This window comes from Pan troglodytes, chromosome 6, assembly GCF_028858775.2.
Source record: "Pan troglodytes isolate AG18354 chromosome 6, NHGRI_mPanTro3-v2.0_pri, whole genome shotgun sequence".
Taxonomy (NCBI): Eukaryota; Metazoa; Chordata; class Mammalia; order Primates; family Hominidae; genus Pan; species Pan troglodytes.
Window position 1 is genome coordinate 44,546,908 of NC_072404.2, and position 27,733 is coordinate 44,574,640.

Below are 27,733 nucleotides of genomic sequence, written 5' to 3' on the forward strand. Positions count from 1 at the left end.
GTTTCGGGAGACCTTTCTTGCCTTGAAGAAAACTCGTCATACCCCAAAGTGCCAGATCCTTTCTAAATGGCTTTAAATTATGCACTACAAAATCAGACTTCAGAAAACTAGAATCCTATCCTACTATATAACCTGGAGGACTGCTTATGTATGAATGAAACCTTACTTTACACATCAAAGAAACACATTTTCTTAAATAACCTCAGGAGACGAGAAGCAGGTTTGAGGGCACTCTTCCAGGACTGCCATGCAGTCATGCAGCGGGCACTGCCCAGTTCCAGTGGGAACCCCTCACACAGACTTGCACACCACTACATAACATTTATGTGTTCTGCCCACCACAGACCTCTGCAACCCAGGATCCTGGGGTCTAGTCACTTCTATTTAACTGCCATCCTTAGGTTGGGAAAATTCTCTTTGAATCATAAGCAGAGGCACTTTCTTCTGGACTATCTTCCAAGGATGCTTATAAAGCAAACAGCTCTAGAAATGAGATGACACAAATAGTGTCTCCCTCCTGAGGAAAGGGAAGGTTTCTTACTGCCCAGTACAATAAAGGTAAAATGACGCCTTTAGGACAAAAGGCGGACAAAAGGCAGACAAGGTGATAGGGTTTGGCTGTGTCCCCACCCAAATCTCATCTTGAATTGTAGTTAACATTAATCCCCACATCATGGGAGTGACCAGGTGGAGATAATTGAATCATGGGGATGGTTTCCCTCAACCTGTTTTCATGATAGTGAGTTAGTTCTCACGAGCTCTGATGGTATTATGAGGAGCTTCCCCCTTCATTGGGCTCTTGTTCTCCTTCCTGCCTGCCTTGTGAAGAACGACACGTTTGCTTCCCCTTCTGCCATGACTGTAAGTTTTCTGAGGCCTCCTCAGCCATGCTGAACTGTGAGTCAACTAAACCTCTTTCCTTTATAAATTATCCAGTATCGAGTACATCTTTATTAGCAGTGTGAGAATGGACTAATACATGGGGTTCTTGGTCACTAGAAAAGATTTAGATACCCTAAGCTCAGGGGTCCTCTTCCGTATCACAACCCACTGCATGGGCAGGATCTCCATGCCCACCCTCTGTTGCATTGTGGGAATTGAGGTTTGGGGATCAGGGCAAATGTTGACACTCTAGTTGACTACTATTGTTGTAGCAGTACCTTGGCTGGTACTATTGCTCAGAGAGTCCTTTAGCTCTGACCTGGGAGTCTCTTGTCTTCTGCCAGCAACCAGGGAAATGACAGGCTAACTTGTTAGACTGTAAATAGGTAAAGTCTGAGATCCTTCATGGTTCTTGATACCTTTCTCATTAATAATGAGAAAAACAATTCTCCTTCGGTAAAAATGAAATAGTTGGGAAAATAATAAACATTAAACTGATTCTGTGCTTGGAATCATTAATATTCAAAAATTATAATTTAAAAATAACATTCAAAAATTACCCTCGTTAGAAAGATGTACAAAAATAAAATGTCAACTGCAAAGAATGGCTTATTTTTACTGTTAGCAATGCTCAATTCTATTTATATTAACAAATAATTGTGAAAATGTCATCATTACCGTGCTGCTATGTCATAGTCTCCTCTCTCCACCAGGTGATTTATATATGCCAAGCCAATATCCTAGAGAAAGCCAAATGAAGAAATGTCAAAATTTAACTGAAACAACTGAAAAGTTGAGTCTCGGTTTCTGCACAGGGCATAACATTAGGGTCCTATTAGCTCTACTGACTATAACCTGTTTATACTCTTAGCTTGCTTTATGTAATTACACTTGCTTCTTAAGCATATTCATATTTAAATGTATTTATATTTTCATACATTTTAGAATTCACAGGTCAGGTCATTAAAAAAAGTAAATAATGTTAGTATTTTAAAGGCTCCTAATCTGCCCCCTTTAAGACATTTTTTCATAAAGGAGGTATTCGATATTAGAAACATGATCGAACAATTCCACACTGTTAATGTATATAAAATTGTTTCCTGTGCCTTCATCTGTAGAATGCAAGGTACCTACTTCTTCTACCCCAAGTCTGAAGAGAAGTTATAAGAAAAATGAAATAATGACTATCACACTAAAGGAAATAGGGAATATTAAAGTTGATATGAGCTCAGAAAAACCTGTGATTCAAACTCATCAGTTTACAGAAGAAATTGGGCTGAAAGCAGGGAAGTGACTGGCTTCAGAGTATTCATGTTTATTCGCTTATTCTACCTGGGTTCTGAAAGGATTTGGGGTGGCCAACATCACCAGAGGCATGGGAGGACAACTCTTGCTTGATCTCCCCATGACTCATCTTCTCATATACTATTTGCACCTAAAAGTATTTTCACCAGAAGCTTAAGCTTGATATATATAAGAAAAGTTGGGTGTTAATTTCTACTTTATGTACAAAAAGGTGCATAAGAAATACCTTCTTGGATGGCAAAAAAAAAAAAATGGCAGGAGCCCATTTCTTCTCTGCATGTTTGGTATGAAATTACATCATGCTAAGAGAAAAAAAATCTATTCATAACTAATGTATAGGACTAATGTACAGGACATGCCCATTTCAAGAGTGAAGCAAAATACCCATCATTTTTAGTATATTAAATTTTTACTTTAATAACTACTATGTGAGAAATCATATTTCAAGTCTATAGGAACAGAAGTGAAGAAAGAGTGTCTAACTTCCTTATTTTTCTGGAAACAGATCACACGTAACATTTCTACACAGGTTCTTTCCATCAAGGTTCAGAGAAAGAATGTCTCCTTTTCAGAGTCAATCCTTCCAACCTTTCTCCTCACGTCCATGCTTCTCCACTGTGGAGCTTATCCTGCACTCCTCCTCTTCCTTTTATATCACCCTTTTATGTCAACTCTATTTTACCTCTTTTCCCTCAGCATAAGCATGTTTAAGTGCCTCTCTTACACAAAATACCCAAAAACTACCATCATCCCAGGATGCCATAGCCCCAGCTACAGCCTCAGCTACAGCCTTCACTCTCTTCCCCTTCACAGCTAACCTGATAGTCTATACTCAGAACCGTACTTTATAATCTCCTGTTCACTTTTCACTCCCTACAACATGTTCAGAATAAATAATACACATACAGAAAATTCACTACTTTCATATCACCAAATCCAGTGTACAACTGACCAGCTGACCTCGTCTTACCCTTCTGACCTGCTTACCTCCACTACTCAAGCATTTAATTCTCTTTACCCTGGAATTCTCTCTCTCAGCTCCCATGAAATGACCTTGCTCTGGCTGTTCCAAATCTACTATGTATGCATCATCCCTTGAATGACAGCATTCCTGATGGTTCCATTCATGGTCCTCTGTTCATGACACTCACTCTAAAATGTATGAAAATATAACTACATTTAAATATGAATATGCTTAAGAAGCAAGCATAATTACATAAAGCAAACTAAGAGTATAAACAGGTTACAGTCAGTAGTGCTAATAGGACCCTAATGTGTCCTGTGCAGAAACTGAGACTCAACTTTTCAGTCCAAATTTCTTTCCTGGGCTCCAGTATGATGTCCCACAGATTCCTAAAACTAATGTGTTTAAAATAGGATTCATCATTTCTCCCAATCCTGCTCCTCCTTCCACAGGGTATCTCTATCAATCAGTAAATGGCAGCACCAAACCAGAGGCCCAAGCCCAAAGCCTGGGAGTCAGCCTAGATTTTTACTCTTATTCTTTCATCCACACAGAGTCAGTTACCACATCCCAAAGATTAAAAGTTTACTGTATCTTCCACCTATCTTCACCTCTCCAATCCTACTGATTCTGTGTAAGTCTCATGACTTTCCACCTGGATTAGGAAGCCTCCTGATTGATCTCCATCTCAGCTGGCCCTCCTCTGGCCCCATCTCCATCAGAGAATCTTTCTAACAGGGAAATCTGATGTCTGAAAGCTTAAATTGACTTCTAGATGTTCCAAGAGAGAACCAAGCTCTTAATTACGAACGGCACTTCAGGATCTGGCCTTTGCTAGCTGTGTAGTAAACCCCTCAACTGCTTTGTGCAGTGGCTCATGTCTATAATAGCAGCACTTTGGGAGGCCGAGGCGAGCAGATCACCTGAGGTCGGGAGTTCAAGACCAGCCTGACCAACATGGAGAAACCCCGTCTCTACTAAAAATACAAAATTAGCCAGGTGTGGTGGTGCATGCCTGTAGTCCCAGCTACTCGGGAGGCTGAGGCAGGAGAATCGCTTGAACCCAGGAGGCAGAGGTTGCGGTGAACCAAGATTGTGCCATTGCACTCCAGCCTGGGCAACGAGAGCGAAACTCCGTCTCAAAAAAAAAAAAAAAAAAAGCCTTCAACTGCCCACATAACCAAGCAGGCCAAGCTGTGGCACCTCTCTGCATCTTCACATATGTTAACTACTCTAAGGGCCGGAATGCATTCTCTTCCATTTCTAGAGAATCCTTGCTTATTCTCCACAATTTTGGCTGGATTTTTTTTTTTTTTTTTTAAAGATGCTCTGGTTTTCTATTCTCCTGTTATTCCTAAATTATTTTGCTTCTGCACTCTTTGACAATTCAGGCTTTCATGTGGAGTTTTACAGAGAAATTTACGGTAGGGAAAATGTAGGCAGAAAGAATTTGTACTGAAACCCAAATAGGCATAAAAGACTGAGCTTCCAGTTTTCACCTGTAAAAAAGGGAACTAGGCTAGATGGTCTCCAAGGACCCTTCACATGTGCAGGATATGAGTTCCTCTGCTCTCCATCTGCACATTCACTGTCACAGTTAGCAAAGAAAGGGGCTTTCAGTCATTCTATTTTTCCTGAGTCCAAAATGTAATAAAAATGTATTTGATGCTCTAGATTAGTTTCCATAACAAAATCAATTGAGTCTGTTATTATGGAAACACCAAAGCAATGCAGTTTTAGGAAACCTCTCTTTTTTTGATAAATTTTGTGATAATGTGATTTTTACCTACGATTTAGGGAAACTTTCGTACACATAACTAGAAAGCTCTGTATTTAAAGTGTTTTCCACAGATACAGTTTCCAAATTACCTAAAACTGCCTCCTAGCAGGTGTTCAAGTCTCTTGTTTACAAGCAGAAACTGATTTGATAAAATATTTTGATCTCATAGGTTAGGGAATTAGTTTAAAATAAATTCTCAAAAGACAGGAAAAACCTGTTCTTTTCAAATTATTTTCAGTCTCACTATAACTTATTGAAAGATAAAATTATGTTTCAAATAACAAATTGCACACTTACCAGAATCTTATGTCTTTTAATATTTTTTTGGCTAATTTCAGCTGCCATCAATGCTTCCTTTATTCCAAACATAAGGATGATTTAAAAAAAAAAAAAAAAAGCAGAAAAGGAGGGAGGGAAAATGGGAGAAGGTGGGAGAGAAAGATATTGAGGTTATAAACACTATAGTTATTATGGTTTAGCATTCTGCACTACACGAATAAAGCTCCATTTTCCCATGGCTTTTGCTTGAAGCATTGGAATTGTTAATGCTATGGTTGAATGAACCTCACTGAATTCAAACTCAAAGGCAGTCAACCAAAATGAAGACTTCTCCCACTTCCATTTGAATTCATTTCCTCATTAGGACAATGGAATCACATTTCAGACACAAATCAAAATACAACAAAGTCTCCTAGTCTCCATACAAAAAAAGGCAGCTGTCTTCTAAATCTTTATGACATATTGATAAAGGAGCATTTTCCCTTATGTTTCAATAAAAAAGTGAACTATACGCATGTTTATGTATATCTAAAATTAAGTCTTTGAAAAATCTCTGATTTTGTTTTTATTTTGGAAAGTTTACAAATACTACTTTAACATAAATATTTAAAACATACAATTATTTCTTTGAGAAACTACTGGATTTAAAGTAACATGGTAATTACTGGGTTATGAACTAGGTACTGATACCTGGACTTTAAATAGTTTATAAATGAAAAAAAAATTTTTTTTCCAAATCCTTTCAGATGGTGACAAACTTAGTACAACAAATACGTAGACTATTTGTTGTGGATGTTGTTTTAAATTAGTATATAAGCCCATCTACAGAACGTAACTTTGTAGCCATTAAAGTTGAAAAATGGTTTTTTTCTTTTTTTTTAAGCGATATTGGGCATTATCTATTCAAATTAATCTAAGCCAAACCTCAATGAAGTGGACAACATCATTCTATCCAAACTGATAGTTCAAACCATCCTAAGTGAGTACAAATGTGATAAGTATAAAATAAACGATTTCATTAAATCTAAATAGACACTTCTGAAATACTATCTCTAATTTCTTTGAACAAAATCAAAAAAATGAAACTTCCAACAGTCTAGATCTAACTCACCTCCTCCCTCCACTCCCAACTCCTCCCCCACTTAACAGGAAAGCCAGTCAATCCATTGCAATCTTTTGGTTCCCTAATTTCTGAAGGGGGTACTAGAAAGTTATTAACTTCCTACATATTTTTGGCTTGGGAAACTCTACTTTGACTACATAAAAGATTTATTACAAAAACATTTTATCCTCTCTATGCTGTAGATGAGTCAATAGTTTCAAAGAAGTAAAATCAAGGGTACTTCATATTTCTTCTTTTCAAGGAGCCAGTCAATGTGATCATCTTGGTCTCGTTCCTTGGCCACTACGACATCTCTCGGACTCACGATGTAAAAAAGTGATTCCCCTTCAGAGTATTCTGTAGGTGAGAAAAGAGAGGAACGACTTGGTGACTGAACAGCAGAAAACTTGGCAACGGTTTCAGAGGACCTGGTTAGGTTACCCAACCCAAGAGCGAACAGAAAATGTGTCTATCTTTGTTGTGTGTTTGGCTCTGCTGGAAGGTAAGTGTGGGAGACAGGGTAAAGAATGACAGAAGCGTATTTCAGTGCTTTTAAAAATATTTAAGTGTAAAAATACTTGACAAAAAAGCAAGAGAGGGAAGGAGAAGGACAGAAAGGGAGGGAATGACATACTAAAAAACTTGAAAAAAAAATAAGGTGAGTTTAAAATTCTACGTTTAATACATCAACACTCTGACTTCAGCTGAAAAAGTGTTAAAAATTCTCTATGTCTATTGCATATTAGAATTCATCTACTGTATATAAATTTTATTTATGGCCATTTACAGCATTGTTCTACTTTTACAGAACAATTACACCCCATGGTCAGCGATAAATGTTTCCTCCTCATCAAGGTCAAGGCCACCTAAGGCATAAATGACAGATGCCCAAGCCCTAGGGACATAATCTATCATTTCAGCATGTTGTGCACAATGCCAATCTGAGGGTTTCCTGCAGAATTCAATTATAAAACCTGTTCTGAAGGGTTTCTAAGTGTGCAGGAGAGTTTGCTCTGAGCCAAATACCTAGATTGGACACTTTCAGTTGTGAATCACAGTTGCTTTTTGCCAAGTCTAGAATATACTCTTACGTTTTTCAATGGATTAGGGTCTTCATATAAGAAAGTTTAAACATATATAGAATATTTCTTCATTTCCTTTGGCCACAATGAGAACTGAAAATATTCTCAACAAACGTCAATTGTGTTTAAAGTAGTACAGCATTCCTACAAAGCTGAACTGTTCTATTTTCATTAATATATTTTACAAGGGTATGATAACAGCCAAACACAGATGTCTCTGGTATGACTAAATATTAATGGTTCTCCCTGTATTTATGAGCAGTGACTAAGTGTATTTCTCTGTCCACTCAACAAATATTCACTGAACACCTAGAATGTGCCAGAAGTCTTTCAGGCTCTGAGCACTCAGTTACAAATAAGAAAGACAACTTCTCTGCCACCCCAGAGTGAACTTTCCTGACACATAAAATGGGAGTGATATGACAACCACGGAGCCATGCAGCCTGACATTAAATTATGTGTCACATTAAATAGTTAGGATAATAGAAAAAATACAAGAACAAAAAACAAGGAGCCCAATCCTCCCCCGGGTCCTGGTCTGAACTCTAGCCTTCCCTTTTACTATAGGAGCTTATGCAAGTTTTGCAACATCTCTGCATCCACATGTCCTTGTTTTCAGCATACACGGTCTACCCAGGTATTCTCTTAAGATTCTTTCAGCACCTTAATTTAAATTCCATTTATTGCAAGTAGGAAGGGGGAAAAAAAAAACATAAAAAAAGCATATCAGCCAGATCTTTCATATCTCTTACCTAAATGATAATCTCTACATTCATTCTCCTGAAAGCCTCTGACTGTCAAAGCATCAGAAGAGATCTCTTCACAAGTCTCAGAAAGTGGCTGGATGATGTCCAGTCTAGGCCTGGCACAGTATTCTCTTTCCTAGTGGGGGAAAAGAGAGAAACATTAATTTAAATTACATTTCTATATATCATACAAATTAATTCTAGTTAGCCATACATATTAGTTTCTTCTCACACTCCTATGAAGAAATACCCAAGACTGGGTAATTTATAAAGGAAAGAGGTTTAACTGACTCACAGTTCTGCATGGTGGGAAAGGCCTCAGGAAACTTACAATCAGAAAACATTCCAAAAATAAAATAGCAACTATAAAAGATCAACTAGTGAAGAAAAATCTATCAGATCTGTGGAGAAATTACAAATTGCTAAACTTTGAAACAACTGAAAAAAAATGGAGAAAACTGAAATATATTTAAAAATTGACCACTGTAACAATAAAAATATCAAAATCAGAATAGCAAAATAAAAAAATATTTTGAACAAAATAAAAAGAAAGTCGCTTCACTAGACCATAGAAAAGGCTCTTTTATATGTATAAGAAAAGCATCAGCAATGTGAATCTCATTTTATACTTTCATTCCCTGGCCAAACAGCCCTTGCCTGTGAACTCCCTAAGAGCAGAAATCTGGTTTTGTTGATCTTGGATCTCCAGTGCCCAGCACAATTTCTAACACACATGTGCTTTATCAATGAATGAAAGAAAAGTAAAATACTAGGAGAACACCTTAATAAATTAAAGTGTACCAAGCAGATGGAATAGTACACAACCACTAAACACAATGATGGTGGAGAGTACACAGACTTACGCAGGGAAAATGGAATAATGCCCATGGAAACAGGGCAATGCAGAGTAGCATGTGACTATCCCTGCAACTATGTGAAAACATGCATGTACGTGAAAGGTATCACGTGGATATCTGGGGGCTATTTGGGGGATAATACTGAATGATATAAAACAAATTGTATTCAATGTCACTAAACCACCTTTTCAGTATGAAAAAATAAAGGGGGAAGGGAGCTTACCTCTTTGTTCCTTTTGCCTTAATTTTATGAGTTTATTCTGTGTTTAAGGATTTAAGGTGTACTTTAATGTTCTATAAAATGAGTATCTACATACACTGGCACAAACATGTTCCAGTCATCTCCAAAACCCTCGCTTCTTCTTCTGGAAAAAGTCCATTTTCTACGTGCTCTATGAGGTTGGCCTATCTTTGGCATTTATTCCCTTCAAATACTCTTTTATTAACAAAGGTTTCCTTTCTTTCTTTGCTCAGTTGTTTATTAGGCTTCTCCTTTTTCGTTTTACTGCTTCTTTATTTCTTCCAATCACATTCTCAATCTTTCCTGCATTCCTCCTCAAAAAGCATTCTATTTACTCCCCCAGGAGCCACTGCTTTTCTTTATTTTCAAAAAATAAATAAAATAATAGCAAACTGATGTCCTGCAATAGGGCTAGAAGCCAACCCTATTGATTTTAGTAGGTCTGAGTGTTCACTTAAGTCTATAGCATTTCATTGCCTAGCAACATGGGCACCCAGAGCTTCAGGTTACTATAGTGATGGCTTCCTAATGCAAGTGCTTGCTCAAAGAAACGCTCAAGAGCAGCTACCACTTCAAAACCAGGGCTCCCAGGGTTTTTCTCCCCCATTTTATTTCTTGCCATTTAAAAAAAAAAAAAAGGATACAAACAAGGATAGCCCACTTGCCTACTTACTGTAAAGGACTAGAGAATCAATTACAATTTCTTCTATATAAAGATCCAAAAGAAAATCCTTTACAGTATGCTTTCCTTGTTTATGCCTTGAAGCCACCCCTATTCTTGTGCTGGCAGGACCCCTGGACTCTCATAATAAAGACAAGCTGGGAATGGGGCCGTCCTCAGCTTCAAAGGGAGACTGGGTGTGGATACCCATCCACTGGGCAATATATAAGCTTCTTCCAAAGACACACACAACAAAATTTAGATCATCTGCTGCTTTTTATTAGCCACAGATTTTGATGTACCATTATTTGCATTGATAACTGAGATTTCACAACAATCCATTTCAAAGCCATAATCAAGCTACTTAGAATCACCAGCCCACTAGGAAGTAAACAAATATGTCTGGACCAAAGAAAATAATGAAATGCCCTTTCTGTAATTCCCTCTGACCACAGGGACCCCTGTTGTTGCTGCCGATCAACTTCATTGCTGTCATTTCTGCTAATGCACAGTGTCAGCTTAGTTTCTTCCCCTTTCAGCAAGAGGAATCCTTCATTCCTTTTGACTAATATACCAAGAGAGGTCGAAAAAAAAGACTCTTTTTTGGCTCAGCAATAGGAACAAAGGCAGGCAATGAGTAGAGTTTCCGGAAAGTAAATATGTCAGGTCTAAAGGGTAATCTCTGCCAACCTTATTTTATAGGTCAGAAAGTTCTGCTCAGATTATAGCGTATGCTACTGATGAACAACCTGATCTGGGTGTAATGCTAAAAGTGAACCCCCACATGCCTTTGTATCTGGGGAGAAAATAATTACCGTTTTTTCTGAAATCTCCTTTACATACGAAAGTACAACAAGCTGATCACAGAGAGGTGCAAGTCCACTGATGTAGAATTCAGTTTCAAACTGAGACACTGCAAACAAAAGGGATACAGGAGTCATCATTAACAGGGGCAAACAGCAGCACACATCTGGAGGGACACAATGACTGTGAATGCTAGTGGACCCCTTTTTAAAAGCTAACATAAAGGGGACACCATTGAACATACTTTCATAACTCAGCACTGCAAGTGCTTCACAATGATCAATCCTGGAAACGAATATGTGGGAAAGTAGACTTGCAAATTCCCATCACAAACAAAAATGAATCCAACAATAATAGCAGCATGAATGATCAAGGGTGACACTGTGCTTAGGTAGTTTAAAATGACATAGACTACATGAAGATGCTTTGAAACCCATAAAAAGAAATGTAAACCATTATTAGTAACAGCAATAATTTTTTAAATTCCTGAGTTCGTTTTTCTCAATTGGGGCATTATAGTAGTACAAAGGTCACAAAGAATGTTATCTGTAATTATGAAACACTATTTTGGAGAAGAGGGATATTATTTAAAGAACTTGAAGTTAAAAAAAGATGCATAAATACAGATTACTTTATGATGAAACATCAGTATTTCTTAAGTGAAATAAAGGCTAGAGAAAAATAATAAATTTCTCTTTCCTTTAAAAAAAAATCCATTTAAAATCGAGAAGACATATTGCATCACTTAAGAAGTATGTGACTTTAATTGCACTGGACCCCAAAGATCTGACAGAAAGCTCAGAAGTACACATATTATTATTATATGATTCTAATTATTAGCTGCTATAAAATATAAAAGATCATTGTTTTAAGAGACTGAGATTGGGAGTGGCTTGTTTCAGAGCAGAAGCTAACTGATACAGTAGTGGTATTACAGAGATCCTTCCAGAAATCATACTCTACACTTCACAGATTCATTTGGGAGTAAACTCTTGTTCTGACCCACCACATTTTCTAAGTTTCTTCATTCAGATCATCTCCACGGTTCTGTGGTATTAGCTGCAGATTTAGTTAACTTCCACACTCTTTTCCCAATGAGGGGACCTCAATGTATCATACTGGAACCAAAACTGAATGCTGAGTAAGGAAATTTGGGTTATAACTTCCACTAAATTGAACTTGAACAAGTCATTTTAACATTTCCCAACTATAAGAGAAAGCAATGACAGTAGAAATAAAATTCATAATACAGATGAAATACTGAATTTTCCTTTGTCCCCCTCTTTCTTTCCCTTGCAGATTACTTAGTGTTCCTTGTCTTTGCTGACCTTTAATGATCCTCCTTACGCAGCTGTTATCACAATTTAATTTTCGCACCAAAATAAAATTGTGGATGACCAAAAAGATGTAATAGTTAGCAACATAAACTTATAAAAAGATAATATTTCATCTGCTTTGTCCTCAATTAAAGTACCATACAATGGAAGTCCAAGGGCAAGTGCTCTGGTCCCAGTTCTGCCAGGAACACATTTTTTCCTTAATCTCTGTGGGCTTGAACCAAACGTGTTTATCCAGATACTTAAGAATAGTTTTGGTAAAGTGGTAATTGTGATAAATGTTCACAAAAGAGCTTATATGGAGAACCACCTCAACCTCCACCACATGTGCAGAGACAGTGTTTCTAGCGTAACCAGGCTGTGGAAGGTTCTAGAGAAGCTCACAGTGCTGTGCATGCACGTGGGCGGTGAAGCAGGGAGCAGGGGAGAGCCGGAATGTACAGATGATATTAAACAGTATGGGGCCACAAAGGACCCAGTGATGAAAGAGATGGCAGTTTCACATTTTAGAAGACATATTAACAAGAGGTTTTGGTTGTCATCACTCCTGAGGTTACTAATCTCTGATTGGTAGAAATGGACTTGCATTCTGTTTTACTAAATCACATTCCATTTTTGAAATGCTACACATACAGTTCCCTTACCAGCAACTTGGGTGAAGAGCAGAGAATCAGAGATTCTCACAGAAATCACAGGCTTTGCTGTGCTTGTCTGCCACAGACACCTAAGGGAAAACGTCTCCTAATCACAAAAGAAGGGGTGGGAGAAGGAGGTATTCTCCCCACTTGGGATGCCAAACAGGCTGCCTAGTCTCACTGACAGACACTGTCAGCGTTTCTCCTAAAGGTAACCAAATATACATCAAAGGCCTTGGTTTTTGAGAATGAGCTCCAAGATACAGAACAGAGAAACTACGAAATAATCCTACCCAAATCTTTCCTCCTCTACATGCCAACTCCCCAGTCCACAATAGCTTGTATGAATAAGACAGAAAATTTCCTGTTCTCTAATTAAGAACATGATAGAAACTCCAATGTGTTCTAAAACAAAACAAAGAAAAATTGCAGGTGCACATATCTATTTCACTTCTCAATTCCAGATGTTGTAATAAACACTTACTTGTTAAGTACTAAATCTTGCCAAATTTTGCTAATTGAGAATTAATAATTTGGACACGGACTATATGCAGTGGCTAAATCACAAGCTGACAAAAATGTTATTCATAAAGAAAAGATGTGGTACATGAAAATAATATTGTCAAGACTTCCAGACGCACAGGTAAGCAAGTAATCAACATTTGGATAAAATTGAAACTAAATTATATCTTTCTTTTTGTTAAAGTAATTCCCTTATACCAACAAAAATCTCTTATAGAAAACAAAATTGCAATTATAGTAATACTCAGCATGATTCTCAAATTAAGAATTCCAAAATAATGGCCATTTATCTGGTTTCGAGTACTCTCCCACTCAGCAATTCGTCTCCATTAATACCCACTGGTAATGATATCATGCAAAAAAGAACTCACTTCTAATGTGAGTTGCTGATTTAGGGAAGTGTCTGCAGCCATTCTGCCACAAAGTAAGACATTTTAGAATAAATGGTGGTGTCTTGTTTTTCCATTAGTCTTTACTAATGCAGCGAAACATAATTGCTTTTAGATTTAACAAGATTCTGTTTATCTTTTATATCAATGCTGAGTCCCAGAAGGGCTGGCTGCAGACAGTGGTGTCAAAATGAACATGAAGGTATAAGGAATATTCTTCATATAGATTTAGAGAAAGAAATGTTGAATGACAATATATATTCTTGTAAAAAATGCACATAAAATATATAAAAGCTTATGGACTGACTTTGTAAAATATATTCAAGTAATTACAGACTTTATATTTCAAATTTTCAGTGGACGAATGGAAGTTTCAGTTTATTTACTTTCACTAAAATTCTATTCTATTCCACATAAAAATGACTCTATTAATTTAAATAAAATATTTTGTTCTCCTAAAGGAGACACAGTTTGAATACAGGTGGCTGTCAGTTCTAATACTACAGAAGCTCATTTTCAACCTGATTATCTGGAAAAGATAAATCACAAAGAAAATAAACATAAATTCTGCTAGAGAGGAAATACATGAAAACAGGGAGCAAAAGCTGGACAGGGTGTTTTTTTTTTGGTTTTTGTTTTTTTTTTTTTTTGAGTGAAAAATGCAGGCAGAGTTCCTAAAGGTAGCCATAAAAGACAGTGGCTTTACTTCAGATCAAGGTCATCTAGAAAGCCAGCTGAGGCTCAGGTCGCGGGCCCTGCAGGGAGTGTGCTATGTTCACCTAGATGATGGCCTTATACTATGGTGGGCATTACAGCTGAGGCACAGCCTTCCTCCTCCTGATGGAGGTGGAAGGACTTCTGCATTCTGCTTTATTCAGGAGGATAAAGCATTCCTAGACATGCTAGAAATAACTCAAGAAAAAAGACAGAGATTCTAGCAGAGTAAGAAAGAGAGGTTCAAAAGGACTATATTCACAGGAAAATTCTATTCAGCAAGGTCTTCTAGATCCAGAATGAGGACGAGATGAATACGATTCTGTACACGGTCCTCATCCAAAAGGGAGGCTAGAGGCCCCTTGATTAGCTGCCCCATGGAAATATAATGTGGGCCAAAACACAAATGACATATGTAATTTAAAATTTCCCAGTAGCCACGTGCTATAGCTTGGATGTGTGGCCCTGCCCAAATCTCATGTTGAACTGTAATCCCCAGTGTTGGAGGAGGGGCCTGGTGGGAAATGATTAGATCATGGGAACGGATTTCTCATGAATGGTCATTTCTCATGACTGTTTTAGCACAATCCTCTTGGTACTGTCCTCACGACAGTGAGTTCTCACAAGATCTGGTGGTTTAGAAGTGTGTGGCATCTACCCCTGCCTCTTGCTCCTGCCCTGGCCATGTGAGGTGCCTTCTCCCACTTCGTCTTCCACCATGATTTAAGTTTCCTGAGGCCTCCCCAGAAGTCAAGCAGATGCCAGCATCATGCTTACTGTATAGCCTGCAGGACCGTGAGAATTAAACCTCTTTTCTTTATAAATTATCCAGTCTCAGGAATTTCTTTATAGGAATGCAAGAATGGACTACACCACGATAAAGAGTTCAAAAAAAGAGGTGAAATTTTAATAATACATAACATACCTAAAATATTATTTCAACATGTAATAATATAAAAAGTGATTAATGAGATATTTTACCTTTTATTTCTAGACTGTCTTTGGAATTCTGTATGTAGCACAAATCCACACTAGCCATACCACAAAGACTTAACAGCTACAGTGGCTAATGGTTACCACGTTTGACAGTGCAGGTCTAGATGCCCAAGTTTTTCGCTTTGTATTTAAAGTCCAGTAATTTCATTAGAACATATCTTGGTGTTGCTCATTATGGGTCACTATTTTCAGATACACAGTGTGCTATTTTAATTTATAATTTCAACTTCTGTTTCTCTGCATTTTCATGAAATTTTTCTTGACATTGTCTATAGTATTTGTCCCATTCTCTAGTTTTATTTTTTCCTCAGGGACTCTTTATTGGTAGACTGAATTATCTTTGCCTGTCTTCAGTATTTATCACTTAACCTTAATCTTTTTGTTCTTATTGCTTTGTGATTTTTACAATTTTCCTCCTGCTCCCCTTCTATTCCTCTTACCAACATTATCTTTGCATCTATTTGTTCTTGTCTTCCTTCAGGTTCAGTCTTCAATTCTGAAATGAGCTTTTATTTATTAATTCTTCCTGAAGCCTGTCACCTAATTTGAGATTTTCAAATTCTGATTTCTTACATCACTTTTTAAAGATGTCTTATAGCTCCTCTGAAACTGGAAATTACAGTTGTAATCTATTGCGTAGGTGTGTCTTTCTGGTATGTCTGCTTCTTACTCACTTTTTCTTAAAACTTATTATGGATTTAACGTTGTTTGCTTTTTAGGTGAAATGACCATTATTGAACTCTTAGAGCTCCCTCTTCTGCTGTTTCCATTTGATATGAAAAATATGGCAGCTTGCTTTCTGAGATTTCCTGGCTCAGCTCCTCCCTGGTGTTATCTGGACCTGTTTCTTTTGTTTCTGTTGTCCCTGTCTCATTCAGGCTTTCTTCTGCTCCCAGCAGTGTCTCCTCAGTGGAGAGAGGAGGCCTGGCTGCTCCACAGTGTGAGTTGCCAGGGGTAGCTGGGCTGCCCAGCCTCTCACACCTAACTGCAGGTCCTGGGCCCAGTTCTCAGAGCAGCCTGTTGGCCTTTCCAGTGAATGCCAACCGGCTATCTTGGAGTTCCCCTGGCCTCAAGTCTGCTAGATGACCACTTGCTCCCCTCTGCTTTCTCTCACACAGATGCTGATATCACCCTGCGGCGATCAGTGTTTTATTTTCCCATTAATTTGTGTCTTGGGGCTCTTAGGACTACCTTTGTCACTAAGTTTTGTTGTAAATGTTGTCTGGGTTTTTGGTTTTGTGACCTAGTTGTTCTGCTTTTATGGGAGGACTAGGTAGGTTGAAAAATTATGCTGCCACTGCCACTACATTCCCAGAATCTTCTAACCACAAAATTTTCACATATTGCTGTTATACATGTTTTATACATCAACCTTACATTGCCCAGGGCAATGGGGTCAGGGTTAGAGTCACAAATAGATCAACAGTGTCTGGCCCTCGATAGCATACACACCATCAGTTTCATAATGAATGCCATATGATTGGTATAAAAATTAACAAGAAAGAACTTTCTCATACCTTGGGTCTCATAATCTCTGAGGGTTACGACTTAATTCAATGAAGAGTGACTGAGGCTGGGTGCGGTGGCTCACGCCTTTAATCACAGCAATTTGGGAGGCCGAGGTGGACGGATCACTTGAGGTCAGGAGTTCGAGACCAGCCTGGCCACCATGGTAAAACCCCGCCTCTATTAAACATATAAAAATTAGCTGGCAGTGGTGACAACGTGCCTGTAGCCCCAGCTACTTGGGAGGCTGAGGCAGGAGAATCGCTTGAACCCGCGAGCACCCAGGAGGCAGAGGCTGTAGTAAGCTGAGATCCTGCCACTGCACACCAGCCTGGGTGACAGAGCGAGACTCTGCCTCAAAAAAAAAGAAAAAAGAGTAACTGAGTATCAATTACACGAGACAGTCTTCTAGATGCATCAAGATGACTAAGACCTGACCCTAACTTAAAGGAGATTGTGAGTCTGCATATTTAAAGAAATAATTAGGCCAGGTGTGGTGGCTCACGCTTGTAATCCCAGCACTTTGGGAGGCCAAGGCAGGTGGATCACGAGGTCGGAGCTCAAGACCAGCCTGGCCAAGAAGGTGAAACCCCATCTCTACTAAAAATACGAAAATTAGCCAAGCGTGGTGGCAGGCGCCTGTAATCCCAGCTACTTGGGAGGCTGAGGCAGAGAATTGCTTGAACCTGGGAGGCAGCGATTACAGTGAGCCGAGATTGTGCCACTGTACTCCAGCCTAGGCAACAGAGCTAAACTCTGTCTCAAAAAAAAAAAAGAGATAATTAAAATACCACATATGTGCAAAAACAGGAACAGGTGTAAAACAAAAAATAGCACAGCGCAAGAAAATTTAGCTTCTGAGGACGTACAGATGAGGGTGGAAACAGCAGCAATAATCATGACCATAAGCCCCTTAAGCCAGAAATGGTGTGGATAACATGAGAGAAAACAACCTCTTCGTTTCATTAAAAAAAAAACCTGTTTAAAACCCTAATGGATATTAGATTACAAAGGATAAAAATCAAAATTTGTTTAAAGTAAAAAACCATCCTCCAATAATTCCCAACTAGGTTATCTCACTTCTTATCTGTGTATTCAGACCTATGAGACAACATTAAATCAATATTTTTATTACTTGTACCTCTGTCATATATGTTTATAGATACATTTTATTGAGAAATGCAATTATAAAACGTTATCAATCTCCTCGGAATCATTCAGTAAGCCCTTATTTATATCTTCCCCAAATTTTCTTTAAATTACAAATTTTATAAAACACAATTTTCAGGTCTTCTGATTTTAAAAGAAACCACTATTTTTCTCTCTCACTGTAACTAAATATAATACTAATATTAATAATAGCTCCCATTTAATGAACATTACTATGCTGTGAGGCAGTATGCTAAATATTTACATACAATATTGCTTTTCACCACAACCACCCTATGGTTATTTTAGAGAGGGAAGGAGGCTCAGAGGGGTTAAGTAACTTGACTAAAGTCACTTAAGTGGAAGATAAGAGAAGTAGGAATCTGAAGTCCTATTTTTCCCAACCATAAGTCACTCTAGAAAATGTAAGTCAGGGCCGGGTATGGTGGCTCACGCCTGTAATCCCAGCATGTTGGGAGGCCAAGGTGGGAGGATTTCTTGAGCCCAGTTTGATACCAGCCTGGGCAACAAAGGGAGACCATATCTTTACAAAAAATTAAAAAATTAGCCAGGCGTGGTGGTGCACGCCTGTAGTCCCAGCTACTTAGAAGGCTGAGGTGGGAGGATCGCTTTGGCCCAGGAGGCTGAGGTTGCAGTAAGGTGTGATTATGCCACTGCACTAAAGCCTGGGCAAAGAGCAAGACCCTGTATCAAAAGAAGGAGGCGGGGAGTTAGGGGGAAGGAGGAGGGGAAGGGGAAGAATATAAGAATACAGAGATGCTTAGATTCAAAGCACACTGCAGTTGGCAAGAACAGAAGTGAGGGCTCTCTGGTGATTCTGCTGCACGCAGTCAGGGTGCCCCAGCCCCTCTCTTGAATTTGCAGTGCTACTGCAAGGACTAAAGCGCTGCAGTACACAGAACTTGCACTGCCTTTTTTCCCCCATTTCTTATTCCCTTATTGGTCCCCAAATGTCCATTAGCTAAATGCTACCCAGATTTCTTTATTGAAGTTAAAGAAGGTGACATCCCATAGATCTTAGCTTCTATGATTCTTAAAGAAACAAACAAAAATGTGTGTCAAGCAATTTACAAATAAGAACAATTACCCTTCATTGTCTTATATTCATTTATGAAAATGCATTGAGGGCCCTTTATGATAGATAGTGTCTTATTCTCAAGAGATTCTGGCCCCTTAGTCACCAGATATTAGTATTTTATAATCAACTGGGTGTAATGCCCACAGACTTTTCAATAAGTTTAGACATTCTGTCAGCATGACCACTTATCACTGAAAATACATTTGGAAATAACAGCACTTCAACAGCTTCAGGCTGCGCTAAGAAGCAGACACATTAAAGTAAAACTGACTTCACAATGCTTTACATCAGCAAATTATGGAAAGATCTGATACATGAAGTGAAATTGAAAAGAATGGCTAATGGACAAAATAACAAAAACATTCAAATCAGACAGGAGCCGAACAGTACACACAGATAAAAAACTGCTGAAAACAAATTTAGTTTGCAATTTAATTCCGTATTTTATAATCAATATTCAGCAAACTATTGTCAATTAAATGACAACACTAAGCTGATAGGATTATCTCATCTACCAAATTTTAGCCTCCTGAAACAGCACTGATGAGGAATATTTAGTGAGTATATTACAGCACATTGCTTAGACAAAAGAAAAGGAAAGGCATTGCCAATGACCTGCTAATCACAAGGTTCAAACCAAACGTTACACTTTATTTTATAAATATAAAACTACCTTGTTGCATCAACTAAACTTAAGCTAAACACTAAAAAATAGCAAACAAGGGCTTTTCTTCTTTTTAAAAGGGCTGAAAGAAGCATAATCTAAGTTTGGTTCCCTTTCCTTAGAAACAATTCCAAAGGTCACCCAAGGCAATCAGGTTCTATAAATTATCTAAAAATGTGGAGGAGAAGCAATGAAGAAAAGCTCTCAATCTCAGGATAAAGCAAGTGAAAATATAACTTCTAAGTCTCCAAATGAGATATTTCTCTGAACCAAAATAAAAAAACAAATCTACTGCATTTCCATTTCATCTGGCAGTTCCTAGAAAAGGTGAGCAGCTATCATCACTGATATAGAAAAAGGGTCTTCAGATTCTAGAGCATTTCTGCAGTGGTCTGTATCTGAATGTCTGGAACAAGACTCTGTAAACAAAGGCCAGGGGCTGGGTAGAGGAAACATGGGAAGCACTGTGTGACACCATGATTACAAGCAACAACTTTATGGCTAGGCACACCTAAGTGCAAAAACTGCCTTCTTTGTTTATGAATAATCTTGAGCAGGTTACCTAACCCTTCTGAACATCAGCTTCTTCACTTACACCATGGGGATAGTAGCCGCTACCCACTTGCATACTGGGAAGATTAGATGACCTTCTGTTTGCAATGTATTCAGCACTGTGCTTGGTGGTGGTTGTTATATAAGGAACAATATATATTTGTTACTTCAGGTGCTTCAGATTTCTTACCATTACTTATTATGGAGAAACTTCATTAATTCCACTCCTAACAACAAAAACCTGAGTCTACAGTACTGAGCGGGGAAAGAGTTGTTACATCCCTCCCAAAAGGAGGAATGAATAGATGAACAGATACGTAATAAAGCAAATATAGTAAAATCTTAACTGCAGAATCTTGGAGGTTCTATTCACTACAAAGTTCTTTTCTTTAATGAAAATTTCATAACAAAATGTTAGAAAAAAAATTCAATGCAGAACAGATTATTACAGAAATTTATACTGAACTATCTATAACAGAACAGAAAACCATACATACCTAGATCCTCAAGTAAAAACACCTTGAAGAATGCCAGCTGTCATCATTTCTATTGAGACTCAGACTAAGAGATGAAACCACATCACTCCTGGGCACACACACACAAAGATCCCACTACTGTAACCCATATAGCTGAATCAAAATGGTAACAGGTGGATAAAGAGAGATACTTAGATCTAGGAAAGAATTATCTCACAACTCTCCTCCACTATGAAAACAGATCACCAATTTTCAGGTCACTGTTTTTTCAGTCAATTAAAAGACTGAAAAAAGAATGATGTGCTAAATTCTAAGACCACAGTATATGATCAATGAAGATACAGACAATACTGAAAGTAAAAAAGATTTCCCTTCTTTTCTCTTCCCTTTCTTCCTGACTTGTCATTCTATATAGATTCTCATATAGTTGTTTAATCTCAATTAAACAAAATTCCATATGAAATTAAGACCAAGAAGTCAATCATTAATTCCTTGCATGTAAGTCAACTACCCCTGGCAGAAAACTCCCAGAAAATGACACACAAACATTGGTTTCATTTCCCAACATCATGATGTCAGCTCTCCAACTACCATACCACAGAGATCATGGAAGACTTTGGTGAAAAGTACCAGAGGCTCAGGGAGTCCTGTGAGAATACAAGAGATGCAAGTGAAGTTAAAACATGGATGCTAGGCACAAACCATAATCTATTTTTAACAATGCAATTTGAAAGAAAACATGATGTCCCAAAAGCCCTATGTATAGAGAATCTCTTCATGTGTTGGTGATTGGCCAAGAAGCTTAATCTTCATTATATTATTATTATTTTTCTTTTAACAGAATAAATCAACAGCCTATGTGATAGGAACAACTTTTGTGCTATTTTTGAGAGTCTGAGTTGTAACAGAAAGAGTTATAAACAATTGGCTTCTAAGAAATGTACAGCCATACGTATTTCATTAATCTTAATGCCATTTTCACCTCATTTACCAAAGAACAGTGGCTCACACTATTTAGGGCTAAAGGAAATTGTAATCCAGACCTCCTAATATTTCCCTTTCTGTTATCCTACTTAAGGACTCTTATCCAAACTATTTTGCCTCCTGCTGTGGAAATGGCTTATATTCTTAAAGGTTTACTCTTAAGAGGGGAAAAAATGGTACTTAACCATTAACCATAGTAGTAAAATGTCAGTAATGTGATACTGTTAGTATCCACATATGGTCTATTTCACGTAAATTACAGTACAGATGAACCACACTGCAATAATGTGATCCCAGGGTTCTAGGCTAATAGGGCCACCACTGAGCCAGCTATCAGAAGTCACAGAGTTGGGATGAAAGTCTGCATAGTGATAATAACCATCATGGTTTAGTGAGCATCTACTGTGTGCCAAGTACCATGTTAGGCACATTTCTTATGCCATGTCTAATTCCCACACCCATCCTAAAAGATAGATATTATCACCTCCATTTAACAGGTGAGAAAAGGATAGTCAAGAAGGTTAAGTAACCTCATCAAGATCACACACTTCAGCAAACTTCCTTGCCTCCCTGGAAGCTTTCTGGTGGTTCTGTAGAGTTAGATTCTATCCATTTTTAACGCTATAGTAGTAAGATCCTGGACAAGTCATTTACCTCCTAAGCCTCAATTTCTTCATCTATAGAATAAAAAGCAAACTACCTGCACTTAAAGAGTTCCTGTGAGGATAAAGTGAGTTACTGCAGTTTATGTAAGCAGCACAATGCCCTCCACCTAGTACATGATCAATAAGTATCAGCTAAGGAAAGAAGATGACAATTGCTACATTTTTATACCTCTCTGGCAATTAAAAATATCCAAATACTAATCTCTCAGGACACTGCATTGAGATGTTGAGAGGCTTTTGTTTTTCTTTTTATTTTCTAGTAGGCAAGGAAAGAAGAAAAAGATATTGAAACAATTATCTATATAATCTAGTCATAAATCTTGTCTCTTATCTTGGTCCTCAGTTTTTCTCAGCACTGCTACATTCTTCATATACCTACTGTCCATACACTAAGCAATCTGAACTATGTAGTTATCCTCCTAAAGTTAAAAAAAAAGATTAAAACTCTACCACCAACTTCTGACTTCAAGTACAAAATATCCCAGATTTAAATGTTATAACCATATTAGCCATGTGGGTAATGTATGTCTTTCTATTTACAGAAATACAGTCATGTGCAAATAATTTATTTCAACTTCACCTTGGCAGAATAACCCATCAAATTGATATTACCCATCCACCAAGCAAATGGGCAAATGAACTTTTCAGCTGACTCATAATATGGCAATTTTTTTTCTCAGAATAATTTTTTCAAACTAAATTATAAAAGTCATGGTACATCATCCAGGGCATACTTCTCCTGAACAGCTGTTTCCCAGAGTCACTGATTCATTCAACTCAATATTAAGCACCTTCTATGTGCAAGTATTGTGCCAGGTCCTCAAGATACAAATGGTGAGCAAAAACAGACCCTGTGTGTGCTCAAAAGGAGGTGACAGTCAGGTAGAAAAGACAGAAATGCATCAAATAATCACAGGATCACTGGAACCCGTGACAAGTGCTAGAAAGGGGAGGAGGCCTGCAGTGTTGTAGTGCCTAAAATGGGAAGACCTGACTCAGTCAGGGAGGTCCAGTGGCTTTCCCAGTGCTTTCCCTGGAAAGCAACACTCTAGCCAAATACTGTCCTAGACAAGGGGAAAGAGAGGCATGGACAGGTAAAAGGTCAGTGTGGCTGCAGCACAGAGACCAAGGAGAAGCTTGGCATAAGCTACAGCTGGAGAGGTGGGTAGGGGCCAACACAGATCCCCGTGATCCACTGAGGAGTTCCATCTGCACTCTGAGAACGATGTGGAGGAACTGAAGGATGATGACAAGATCTGATCTGTATTTTGACAGCAATGGGGACAGTAGATGAGAGTAATTCACAGTGGAAGAAGATAAACCAGTTAGGAGGCTGCTGCAGGGATCCAGGCAAAAGACTATGGCAGTCTGGGTGAGATTAATGAAGATGAAAATTTTGAATGAAGTTTCACATCCACAGAAGGCAAGTGTTGGAGCCATACCTATTTCAACATATCGACTTGGCAAATCCCTCATTTCACTGGCATGCCGTTCCTTCACTGAGCATACCTGGAAAATAAGTTCGCAGGTTATTTTATTCATTTGATGGAAAATTCTTCATAACATTTTATTCAGTACATGGTATCTTTGTTAAATTAACCTTGTAGCACTGCAGATGGAGTACAATCTACCTTATGACTTAAATGACAGAAATTAATGTAAATGACATATAGCAATCACTATTTATATTCACCAACATTATTCCTCAATAAAGCCTGATTCACATAAGTTCAGCTTTCCTGGTGAGACTGAACCTGAAGTCAAGTACTAATCCAAGTACAACTTCTGTCAGTGATCAGGGATTTTTCCTTTTTCTTTTACATAGTGTTCTTTTATAGCTGCTACCATTAACTGTAACTATGGTATGGAAAATTCTAAAATATAGAAAAACTCAAAGGGGAAAACAAGCATTAGTCATTGTTCCAGCACAAAGAGAACACCATTAATAATCTTCTTTTTTATGAAAGCTACTTTTATTAACCTAACAATTTAATACAAGTAATTCAATATGTTATTTAAAGATTCTTCTACAACATAATTCTGTAAAGTTGTTATAATACAGTGAGCCCTCCATATCCATGGGTTTTGCATCCATGAATTCTACATTCATGGATTTAACCAAACAAGGATCAGAAATATTCAGGAAAAAAAAAATTCGACAAAATTCCAAAAAGCAAAACTTGACCTTGCTGTACACCAACTACTTCATTAAGTCTATGCAAATGCAGTGATGTGTAGGCATTGTATCAGGTGTTATAAGTAATCTACAGATGATTTAAAGTATACAGGAGGATGTGCATAGGTTATATGCAAATACCGCATCATTTTATATATGCAAATGTTACATCATTTATATAAGCATCAGAGGAGCCCAGGATCCACAGGGGTCCTGGAACCAATTCCCCACAGGCACTGAGGGATGACTGCCTTTTATTACATGAATGTACTATACTTAACCCCCTTTGGGGGCATATTTTTTTGTTTTTATATCTATTGTAAGCAATAGTGCAATCAACATACTTATATATAAAACTTTAGGACTTTTGTTTACTTAGGATAAATTCCTAGAAGTAGAATTGATACCAATGGGTACATAAACTTTTGTAAGGTTTTGTTTTTCAATATATGTAGTATACTGAGTTGCTGCCCAGCAACACTGCAGCGACTCAGTGAATGCAGAGTGCCCACTTTCCCTCATGCGGGGCTTGAACCCATGGCTGCAGAGGTAGAAGCCTCCACATAGAAGTGACCAGCTGTCTTCTTCCTTGATTGCTTTTTGCCATTTGTCTCTTGTCCGTTTCATATAACTGCCTGTCCACTTCTCCAATTTCCTTCCCTTCTGGTAGACTTTTGAGCTTATAAGTTATCCACTCTTCTTCCCACACTTACTAGGGAAACTACTAAATCATCTAATGGCACATTCCACAATGCCAAATGGACAACTGTTTTAATGTGCTGATATAAGTACATGAGGAACAGTCTTTCAAATGGTTTGAAGTATAATAAAAAAGCAAATGTAACGGCAATATTAGTGAACACTTTTTTGGGCAGTTACTGGCACTGCTCCTGAGTTAAGGCCTTTGTGAAATAGATATCATTATTTTCTTAAGATTATGGTGCAGTGGGGGAGACACAAAAATAAGGCACTTTACTGAAGTGCGACAGGGAAGTACAGAGCAGGGGCATCTCCTGCTAGGGCAGGAAGACTTCCTGGAAGAAGTGACATGTAAGTTGAAGCAGGAGAGACAACACAGGAGAACACGGTGATATGACAGCATAGGGCCTTCAACTGGAAGCTCAATCGGACAGAAATGAAGGGCATGGGGGAAGAAGGGGACAGAGTTGAGGCTGGAGAGTAACGGAGAGGCAGATTACAAAGAACCTTGGAAGTCATGTTTATGATCAGTTATCCTATGGGCAAGGAGGGGACTGACCTCATCTGACCTGCACTTAGATTATTCTAGCTATACTGTTTAGGATAGGTTTAGGGGGGGTAAAACCAGCACCAAAAAGACTTGACAGGAAGATGAAGTGCAGAGATTTGAGAGACATTGACAGAACTTGAGGGCTGACAGTCTTCCAACACTCAGACACCCCTGAAAGACAATGTTATTATGTTTAATCCAGAGATGAGGACACTGAAGCTCTGTGAGTGATGCCGGACTGCCTGACCAGAGCTGGAATTCACACCAAGGCCTGACTGGTATCTCGCTGGTCATGCCACAGCTTGAGAACAAGGATGCATTGCACTACTGGTAGCTGGGCATGGCTCTACTGCACTCCTCAGCTCTGTGGTCTGGGCTCACCCAGCACCTGTCTCATAGGTAGGAAGTGGCAGGTAAAGGTGGGTGAATAGGTAAGTGCTACCCTAAGCTCATGTCTTGCATAAGCACAAATTAATGACTGTAAGAGCCCTTTACCACTGATAGGTGGGTTCTTGCCCATGAACTCTAATCTGCTTCCTCCACTTCTCCACATGGGTGGATAACAGGCATCTCTCAAGTAGACACACCTAAAACCAACTCTTGCCTTTTTCACTCTAAACATGCTTTATCAACAGTCTTTCCCATTTCAGCAAAAGGTAGTTTCACCTTCCAGTATGTTAGGTGACTGTGATCTTACACCCCACATCCAACTGTCAACAAATACTGCAGAGTCTACCATCAAAATATATCCAGGATCTGGTCATTTCTCACCAGCTGCATTACACTGACCTGAGACAACCTTATTTTTTATGGAGATGACTGCAGTAGCCTAATTGGTCTCCCCTCTTGACTGCCCCTTTGCCGTTTAGCTCCACACAGCAACCAGAGATCCTTCCAAAATACAAGTTAGATCACTTAACTGACTCCACAACAGCTCAAAGCCCTGTGCTGGCTTCCTACCTCACTCAAATTAAGAGCCAAAGACTTCTCAAGGGCCCCTGGGCTCCAACATCATCTGCTCCTCCACCACACCCTCCCCAACCCCCACTTACATCTCTCTCCTCCACATCTGCTCCACTCACTCTGACACAAACAGCTTCGTTGCTGTTCCTCAAAAGCACACCAATCACACTCCTGCTTCAAGAATTTTTGCACTCCTGCTCCTTCTGCTAACACCTCCTACCCCAGGCCCCCATAGAGCTGCATAACTTTTCTCTCCAGATCTCTGACCAAACAACATATTAGTTATTGGACAGGCCATCCCTGGACCACCCTATATTAAATGGTACCTACCCCAATCCCTTTTCCTATTATCCTGTTAAAATGTTCTCCTTTTTATTTGCCACCTTCAACATGCTATACTTACTTGTTTTTGTCCACCTTCCTCACTAGAACATAAATTTCCCAAGGGAAGGAACTCATTCATTTGTATATTTGTGTTCTGCAACACTAGAACACTGCCTGGCACACTGCAGGCACCTGGTAAACGTTTGTTGGGCAAATGAATGAATGAAGTAAATGGTAAGGTCCAATTGCACACTTTATTTTACTGTTTCTGGTTGCTTCTCCCCAACAAGATTGCTGTCTCTCTGAAGAAAGACCACGTCCTTATCTCCTCTTCCTTCAACAGAACTCACTGAGAGTCTACACTGAGAAGTGCTCAACATATAGAACTGAGTTTGAAGAAAAGGAACCTCCAATAAAATAAAATATTTGACATAAAAATTGTATAGAAGCTGGATCTTAACTTGGGCATAAAGAAAGGGTATATGTTTCCCATGGCTGCTATAACAGACTGCCACACTTGGTGGTTTAAAACAACAGAGATGTTGTTTTAAACATCTCTTACAGTTCCGCAGGCTACAAGTCTGAAATTGGGTTCACTGGGCTAAAATCAAGGTGTTGGCAGGGCTGTAC

General features: G+C 38.5%; 1 protein-coding gene across 3 annotated transcripts in view; it reads right to left on the bottom strand.

The window, feature by feature from the left end:
• VPS41 (VPS41 subunit of HOPS complex) overlaps positions 1-27,733 on the bottom strand; it is a 181,663-nt gene that overhangs the window by 38,451 nt on the left and 115,479 nt on the right. For all 3 annotated transcript variants that reach the window (XM_519057.8, XM_009452921.5, XM_063815336.1), the window contains 6 exons: positions 23,834-23,900; positions 10,715-10,812; positions 8,147-8,276; positions 6,554-6,669; positions 5,229-5,285; positions 1,561-1,622 (listed from right to left, as the gene is read on the bottom strand). In XM_519057.8, coding sequence (XP_519057.3) covers positions 1,561-1,622; positions 5,229-5,285; positions 6,554-6,669; positions 8,147-8,276; positions 10,715-10,812; positions 23,834-23,900 — 530 coding nt within the window. The remainder of the gene's footprint in view (positions 1-1,560; positions 1,623-5,228; positions 5,286-6,553; positions 6,670-8,146; positions 8,277-10,714; positions 10,813-23,833; positions 23,901-27,733) is intronic.